Here is a 9,238-nt window from a genome sequence, read left to right on the forward strand (position 1 = left end):
TGATGGATATGTGTGTGTGTGTTGTTTTGTTGCTATATTATCATTGCCATTTATTCCTCCTTTTTTCTGATTTTCTAGTTCGTTGTTTCTGTCGGTCTTTTAGTCCCTTCGCGTTCTTTCATTGGAATGTGTCACCTTTTCTCGCCCACTCATTTGTCTATTTCTAAGTCTCATAAATCCATCTTAATTCTCGCAAACCGCAGGGGTCGCCGTTGAGTCGAGCAGATCTGAGAGCAGTCAACGTGAACCTGTGCGACATGTGTGTTATCCTGAGCGCGAAGGTCCCCAGCAACGATGATCCGACCTTAGCTGACAAGGAAGCCATCCTCGCCTCCCTCAACATCAAGGCCATGACCTTTGATGACACCATTGGAGTCCTTAATCAGAGTGAGTATCCGCGGCTTTGGCTTAGTGTCAGTGGTTGGTCATACTTTCCTATCTAGATGTTGTTATTAACCTTTTAGGCAGCTTATGCTTTGCAACATACGTGCAATTTGACTACTATTGATATTACTTGACCCTGATTCACGTGCTTCTTCAACCTTCAGATCCCAGTACTGGTGGCGACACCCTGAGTCCACTAGGCTCCCCCATAGTGCTGCAGAGACGTGGCTCCGTGTATGGTGCCAATGTCCCCATGATCACAGAGCTCATCAATGACAGCAACGTTCAGTTCCTCGACCAAGATGACGACGATGACCCAGACACCGAGCTCTACCTGACGCAACCGTTCGCCTGCGGTACAGCCTTTGCTGTATCTGTCTTGGACTCCCTCATGTCTACGGTAAGGGACGTGGAATCAGCTTATTTGATGAAGAAATTTTAAAATTCAGGGTAAAATGACTCAAAAATCAAAGATTTTTTTCCTACATCATAACTTCATGAACAAATGCCCGATGCTGGAAATATTAGATTTAGAAATTTGCAGTTCGATCCCTTCTGACAGTGTATCCATCTCTCTGCAGACCTATTTCAACCAGAACGCTCTTACGCTCATTCGCTCACTCATCACTGGAGGAGCAACGCCAGAACTAGAGCTGATCCTGGCAGAGGGTGCGGGACTACGGGGAGGATACAGGTGAGAATGTAGTTCAGTTAAGTGAGTTTTGTGAGAAGAGAGTGAGATGAGAGTGAGATGAGAGTGAGAGAGAGTGAGAGTGAGAGTGAGAGAAAGAGAGAGAGAGAGAGAGAGAGTGAGTGAGTGAGTGAGTGAGTGAGTGAGTGAGTGAGTGAGTGAGTGAGTGAGTGAGTGAGTGAGAGAGAGAGAGAGAGAGAGAGAGAGAGAGAGAGAGAGAGAGAGAGAGAGTGAGAGTGAGAGAGAGAGAGTGTGTGTGTGTGTGTGAGAGAGACACTTGAAATTTATTTATATCTTCTTTCACGATTAATTTGATTCATCGTCAGTCCTCTATGTCGTAAAGAATATGCTAATGATCTTAAGGAGTTTCTTTATCGGAGAGGAATTCTGGTGAACGTGTTCTCCCCCAGCACGCCCGAGACACTTGCCAACCGCGACCGCTGTCAAGTGGGGCAGATCTCCCTCTACGACGGTCCTCTTGGCCAGTTCGGGGAAAGCGGGATTTACGGAGACCTCTTCTGCGCGGCCCTGAGGAACTATGGCATGCTATGTATTGGTCTCTACAGGTGAGTAGGGCAGCACCTGCACCTCCGTCTGCACCTCACAGACTTTGTGTCCACAGATCCTCGTGTATGTCTGAGGCTCCAAGCCGTCAAGTGATTGCCACTCTTTCCTCAAGTGTGACGAGTAATGGAGCCAAAACCTGAGCCTTTGTACCAACACCCTGTGTAGGACGTGTACCCCCTGGGCCGGTCTTGGCCCGGGGGATGCAAAGCCTGTAGGCGATGGTACACAGCCCACGTGACCCATGGCTACACTACTACAGCCCTTTGACACAAAGTACCTTCCCAACCCCCCCTCTCCCCCCCTCTTGTATTATGATCAGCTTTAATGCACTTGTTCACCCTTCTATTGTATTTCATAAATATAAGAGCGGACCTCTTAAGTAAAAAAGAGCGCCTTCTGCATCACCAGTACCTGGTTTGTTAAAGTAAGCCATTGTAATGTATCTCAAAAGAGTGTGTATGCACCTGGCTTGTTAAATACCTATCATAATTTATTCAAAACTACGTAAGTAGGCTTTGTAAAGTATGTAAACCTGCTTTAAATCACGGCTTATGGATCATTTCTGCACTTCTTGTACAGTAGCATGGCCGTTGGGCAAGCTTGTAAATTATTTTACGAGGATCGGGAAACTCTTGTCTTTTTTGAAATATTATTTTCGTTATGCTCGTGAGATATGAAATTGATTTACAGAACACTCCGTATGAGTCCTCAATCTGGCGTTGGTTTGGACTGCAGATTCCGCGACACCTCAAGCTCGTGTGACGCGTCGTCCAAGCGGTATGTGATAACCAACCCACCAGATGACTTCAAGTTGCTGCCCACCGACCAGGTCTTCGTTCTGATGCAGTTCGACCCAGGCCTGGAGTACAAGCCTAACCGGGGAGACATGGCCAAGGATGACAACTCCTGACTCCTCCTCTGTAGCGCCCTCACTGACGGACCCTACTCCTACATCTGAAAGAGTCCAGCGCTGCACCCACACCACACCAACACCACCACACACCACCCGCTCATCACACGCTGCCACCCACCGCCCGCCATCTGTGCCCGCCCGTGAGTGCAGCAGCGAATGGTAGCGGCCACGTGCTGTGCCTCAGCCGTCCTCCCCAGTACAGTATTTCCCTCCCCAGATCTCCTGCTCTTCCTCTCTACCTTCCTTCTCACTTCCTCTGCTTCCTTCCCCTCACTCCCTCCCCCAGTACTATCCACGCCCCATTGTAGCCACCCCACATCCTCCCCGTATATCTTCTAGTGGGTTTTTGGTCTGTTGTGTTCCGTAAGGTCCCAGCACAAGAAGAGGTGCCAGACAGACACCTCGCATCATGAGCAGGTGGCCCCATGTGTGCTTTGTCACCCTAAGTTCATATATGTTCGAGCTGTTCTGTGTATACTTCTTTTGGTTGCAGGAATGAACTAACAAAAACACCTCATTTTATCTTCAGTCTTTGGCATCTTTGAATTATATGTATATCGATGTCCTGAATGAGTATTTTTTGTGTATTATTCTTGACTTTTGTGTGGGATCGCGGACTTTTGAGATAGGGAAAAATTCACAGTTGAAATAGAATGTTCCAGCTATGCAAGTTGCTACCTTGACTCACTCGCTAGTGCCCCAGGTGGTAGGGCGTAGCTCCATTGTCAGACCCGAGTTTAGTGTTCCGTTGTCAGCCTGCACATGCCCGGCTCACAGACACACCGGCTTTTTAAAGCCGATCCTGTCAAGTCTCACCTGCAGCAAGTGCTCATGTATTCAGGGTCCTTCAGACTGTCCTGGACGCCTGCCACACGCCTAGTAACTCATGGATCTCAACGGAAGTGAGTATCTGATGAGGAACGAGCTGGGTGGCAGGGACGTGTGGGTTAGTCTGAGAGTGAGGATGCTACAATAGAATGCTAATTTTTTTTAGCAGATCTTGTTGATGATGTATTATCTTTCTGTACTCTGTGCAAAACTTTTTAGATAGCAAAAGTGGTGTTATTACTTCTTTCACCTTTTCTCTTGCTGTCTTATGCTCTTCATTGTGTTCTCATAATGTAAAATTTTGTTTTTAAGTATTATGGAATAAGAAGTTATAGATGATAATTTCCTCTTCTAAGCACTCATAATTTCATGTATAACCAGAGTATCAAAAACTTCTGGCACAGAGGACAACCACGTTTTCACAAGCACCGTCTAGCCAGGGATAGTTGTTCAGCAAGACTTAGGTCCAGACATGTGTTTACATGCGACTTGTTTAGAGAAGAGTTTGAATAAAATATTGAGTGTTATAGTTTTTTACTTAGTTATGTAAAGTTGATAAAAGTTTTCTGACATGCATCATTGTGAACAAAGTTCTCGTCTAGCAAGTTGAAAAAAAGCTGTCAAAATGTTGTAAAGAGAAAAATGCATTTTGCAAATCAAAATTGTTGGCGCTATGTCCGTGAAGCGCCGTGTTGCTCGGCCCTCTTAGGTCCAGGGCCTTGCGTGGTCACGTGACTCTATGATGTCACGTGTGGCCGGCACCACCACCACCTTAGTAGCGGGGTTGCAGCATTAGCACAGCTAGAGAGGACACTGTAGGCTTCTAGCTTGTTGCACTCGAGCTACACCTCCAATGGAGAGTTCTCACGTGAGCGAGGTCATCCCAACATCAAAGTTACTGAAATCTTGTGGTGGCCACGTCTTTTGGTGGAACGCAGGTCCACTTCTTGCTCTTCATTATTCATGTTATCAGCACATGTTAATTCACAATCTCGCTGTGACCATGTCCAATGGAAATCCGGGAATACATTTATACATGTGCACCCACGGCCAGGTCCACTGTGGCCCACCAGAATGTGGCCACCCAGGATGTGTTGTGGTGTCCGTGTCCACTGGTGGCCCACCACAATCGGGGTTTGGAGGGTTTTCCCCCATTCTGCTGAGCCACGGCGACCCCTGTGATCATATCCTAGTTTGTATGGTATGCCATTCCACATTTTCTGATGTTTACATAATCCTGTTTTGATCCACAGTGTGCGAAGCTGTATAATCCTTGTTTATAAATATTCCTTGTTCCTACATATGGAAACCTTGAGAACTTATGGCCCATTGTGGCCCTTATTATAATCAGTGAGAGTTCACTGGTCAATGCTTGAGTGTTAATATTCACCAGAGTGTCGTTCATGTCTACTCATGCATATTCTCTCGAGTCCTCATCATAAGAAAGGTGTGCTGCACTTAAGTATCTCTACATAAACGTTGACAGTTGCGCAGCCGTGGTGGGTAAGGCTTCGCTCTGCCTGCCACGGTGCTGCTGCTGCCGCTGCTAGACGTGATGCGCACGCGAGCCGGGGCCCCCTCCTCCAGGACTCTCCCAGCGCTGCCCTCTGGTGGCCTATGTGCTGTCATTGCCTTACAAATGCCAAGAGCTTAATAAGTTTTCATCTCTTCAATCATGGCTTTTTATCTTTTTCGAAATGTACCACTGACCAGTGAGAGGGTGTTGGGGTATGTCAGCAGATGTCCACAAGTGTAGAATACGTGTGCTCTGAAAGGCCATAAAAATATGTAATGAAGTGTTTGAAAAGTAGATAAAAGCGTTTGTGAAATCATCTTAGAAAAGAGATATTAGTGTTCAGTTTAGTTTATTGTGAATATGCTCACCAAACCGAGCTAGAAAGAAGAAAATGGAAACAGAAAAAATTAACAACACAAGATAACCAAATAGTTGCAAGTCGAAACGAGAAGCCACCCAACAACCCTTGCGTCTTCAACCATTATGACTTCTACAACAACAAGACCAACAGCTACAAGTGGCAGCACACTGAGCCGACTGCCCCACTCCTGCCAGGCTCTGTGGTAGGTGGGGTCAGGGGGTGGGTTCCTCGTTGTCCCAGAACCCACTTTTGCAACACTATTATCTGGAGTGCGAACACCTTATGTATTGATTATTCCCCTTCTCACCGGCTCTACCCTGACTCCGCCTGCCTGGGGAACTGCTGGTCATGCAGTATCATGGCATGATTGAACCATACTGGGAAATAAAGAAGACATACCCACTAGATACATAATGAAATGTGATATGTAATATAGACCAGGTGTCATCTACTGCATGATAATCGTGCTGCTTTCTGAAATGTTTATGAAATCACTGTATACTATTCATTCTTGTATTTCTTCCTATCATTATCAAATACTTTTTGTATATTTTGTGTCCACTTGTGTTTTCCCTGCCTTCTGCTCTGGCCGAATTGATAATGCATAACATTGGCGCTACAGCCTCCTCTCAGCACCAGTGCCTTGAAAGGCCTGCTGTCCCATTGTAAACATGAAAGACTCAAGAGACACCTAGCTTGTCTGCTCACAGGGGAGGGTTTGACCGACCACAGGCGAGAGGGGGAAACGATTCCAAGCCACAAAGAGACACATGGTGCCTGAGAGCAGGTCGTATGCGCCGTCCTGGGGTTTTCCTATCAGTAAAGGGGAAATATTTGGGGTTTATGCACCGTTGGATTTCCATATATCATGACTTAGGCGAGGTTTGGTCCTGGCAAGTCCCTCCCATCCGCCTATGGCCTCCAGGTCTTCCTTCTTGTTGCAAGAAGGGAATAAGTCCTGCTCGAAGCGGGCGGACGGGACTTGCAGCGCCACCTGCGCCTTCTTTCATACTTCTTTGTTCTGAATCAGAGAGGTAATCCACTGTTGACGTTTCTTATCTCTGATCTGTTACCAGTTAGGTCCTGTTCAATCTTTGTTGAGCCCCACAGCAAACGGTGGCTCTGCTCTGCAAACACGCCTTACTAAGTCTTATTTTGTTGCAGAAGCAATAAGGCAAAAAACAGAAGTAAAAAAAAAAAAAAAGGTTTTCAGGATTGCTTGTTATGCAAACTGGCTGTAGTGATTTATGCAGAGAATCTAAATGGAACGTGAATTTCAGATTTTTCTACGCTGCTGTACATGTACATGTGATAAATGTTATACATAGAGGAATTGTGCTGGAGATCCCGGTCGCGAAGATGGTCTCTTTGTGTTAATATATTGATAGATTTATATTGGCTTTGATCTGTATCTTTGTATTGTTGTTTTAAACGAATGAAACTAAACAAATGCGAAGTTATTACTTCTTGTGAATGTGGGATATTTCCTGAACTATTGTAGAGGTGTTATGTAGCAGGCTACTACTATGAGGAGAAACTTTTTTTTAAATCATGACAGGTGACGGTTCATTAGTGCAGAAGAAAATAGATAGGTAGAATAATCCATAGCGACCTTCATGACCGGGACCCGATGCACTGTTTCTTCATCCTACAAGTTACCATCCAGTGGCAGAGGTCGGAAGTGCAGACTTCCCGCTGGTCCGACGTGACTCAAAGGATCTAGAGTCCTGCAGCTGACAAGTCGCACTCCTTGTGTGGGAGGGCGGTAGATCAGACGGGGGCTGTAGTTCCCTGTCATGCATGCGCCGGTCAGCGGCCTCAGTCCTCCGCAGCGCTGATAAGAAGGGTCGCAACTGCACTGCGTAAGAGATGCAACCAAGAGGAAAAGAGGCAGTTAAGCCAGTCACAATTCCGGAAGGTTTTGTGACGTGACTCGGCCTGCCTGCCGCCAAAACAATTCGCCCATCGTCTCTGTGAGAGTGGGGGTTTCAGATGTCAGTTTTGTTGAGGATTTTCCTAAGATAACGCAGTTCGTTCTTATCAGCTGTTGTTGCTTACCGATCTCTGGTTACTCCCACGAGAAGCCACGCCCACACCTCAAAACAGAAGTAGCAGACACAACAACACACTCCACACACCACACAACACGGACCTCTACACCCAAACACATATCATGAGCCCTCCCGCTGTGTCAAAAGTATGAAGATGCAATACAACACTTTCATAGCCTATTCCCTGCTGACGTGCGACAAAATAATCAAAATATTACATAGTGACGTACGTAACAGGCCTTCGACTTCCCATTTTCGTTCTTGTGATGAGCAGGAAAGTAGAATCCAAACCGCCATCTTAAAAGTAGCTTAGAAGTAAAAATGTTTATGAAAACTTCAGGGTATTAAGTAACTTCATAAAACAGTAATTAGTAATTCGAGAATTTTAAGGTACTTCAGCAATAGTTGTTTTAACAATAGATTAAAGTGGATGTGAAAATTAAGAAGTAATGCCAAATTCTGTAGTTGAGCAATTTGGTGGATGGCAAAAAGGCGGGAACTTTACACTTGCTCTTAATCAGAACGGCTAAAATCCATGCTAGACATGTTAACCTCTCTCGCTTATTGGCTTTTAAAATAAAACCAAACAAAAAATTAACAAGTTTAACCTTTTGCCAGAAGGGAAGTCAAAGTCCCGTATGCACAAGCCCCGTACAAGAAACGTTGATATCATAATACAACAGTCAACTGTGGGTGTTTTCAGTGGCAAATAGCGGGAATATGAAGACGTGTTAATATTTGTTTAATGTAAGTATTACACTACTGGTTCAGAACTGTTTTTATTTGAATATTTGAACAGCAATAGAATAAATGCACCTCTGTTGTTCCAGAGTTTACTTAACCTTATTAATATGGTTCTCTGTAATATATTGATTGTTGATTAAAACACAAAAGAGTGTACAAAATCCTTTTTTATTCCCCATTCTTAATCCTAGCGAGTAAGAACATCTCGAGAATAGTCACATTGTAATAGCTGTGAAAGATATAAAAGGTGCAAACTCTACTGTAAGGCCCTGTTTATGGCATACATATAGGCTCTTTAAAAAAGGCAAAGGAATATTTCATTCTCTCTCTCTCTCTCCATCCCTCTCTCTCTCTCTCTCTCTCTCTCTCTCTCTCTCTCTCTCTCTCTCTCTCTCTCTCTCTCTCTCTCTCTCTCTCTCTCTCTCTCTCTCTCTCTCTCTATCATTCATTAAAATACACAATGTAATGGTCCAAATATAAATACAAGTAATTTCTCAGATAAAAAGATGATTAATCAATGTTAAGAAAAAATAATTAAAAATCACCCTGAACTAAACTAATGACGAAAAGGGAGTAATTGGAGGTACAACGATATGATATTGGTTTAAGAACTTTGTTGGTTAAATATTCATTGAATATGACAATTCAAATACATAATAAAGGAAAGACCAGAATATCACCTCCATATGAAAATAATGATATAGAAATAATAATAGTTAAGATAAAAGCAGTAATAACAATAATGATAACAATAGCAATATTAAAGATGGTTATGATAATCATAAAACGAAATATAAATAACTGAAAGATACAAAGCCGATAAGGCAAAAATGTAACAACGTTACTACTTATTTCCAGGAGGTTTTTTTTTTTTTTTTTTTTTTTTTTTTTTTTTTTTTTTTTTTTTTTTTTTTTTTTACTTAAAAGATAGTTATATTCACAAATTTTCTTTAGTGAAGAAGATTTATTTACGTTCTTCATTTTAGTTTCGCCCTCTTTCGCATGGACAAGCATCATAGTCAACATTATATCATAATTTTACTTCAGAAATAATGGATGTAATAAAGCTGCAGACGACTATTTCCTGTGTGAACTGGTCATTGTACTACAGTTTCAAGGATCAATAATCTGTTTGCATGAAGTTCATATATTTGAGATTCTAGTAAGATACACATGTGTGTTC

General features: G+C 43.6%; 1 protein-coding gene across 6 annotated transcripts in view; it reads left to right on the plus strand.

The window, feature by feature from the left end:
- Positions 1-8,216, plus strand: part of LOC125047433 (calcium-activated potassium channel slowpoke-like) — a 316,251-nt gene extending 308,035 nt beyond the window's left edge. For 3 of the 6 annotated variants that reach the window (XM_047645630.1, XM_047645631.1, XM_047645634.1), the window contains 5 exons: positions 204-387; positions 549-784; positions 966-1,078; positions 1,486-1,641; positions 2,333-8,216. In XM_047645630.1, the coding sequence (XP_047501586.1) occupies positions 204-387; positions 549-784; positions 966-1,078; positions 1,486-1,641; positions 2,333-2,552 (909 nt within the window). In that variant the 3' untranslated portion in view covers positions 2,553-8,216. The remainder of the gene's footprint in view (positions 1-203; positions 388-548; positions 785-965; positions 1,079-1,485; positions 1,642-2,332) is intronic. The other 3 variants (XM_047645632.1, XM_047645633.1, XM_047645635.1) reach the window with 1 other exon arrangement.
- The last annotated feature ends 1,022 nt before the right edge of the window (positions 8,217-9,238 follow it).

The sequence above is a fragment of the Penaeus chinensis genome, chromosome 41, assembly GCF_019202785.1.
Source record: "Penaeus chinensis breed Huanghai No. 1 chromosome 41, ASM1920278v2, whole genome shotgun sequence".
In the NCBI taxonomy this organism is placed as follows: Eukaryota; Metazoa; Arthropoda; class Malacostraca; order Decapoda; family Penaeidae; genus Penaeus; species Penaeus chinensis.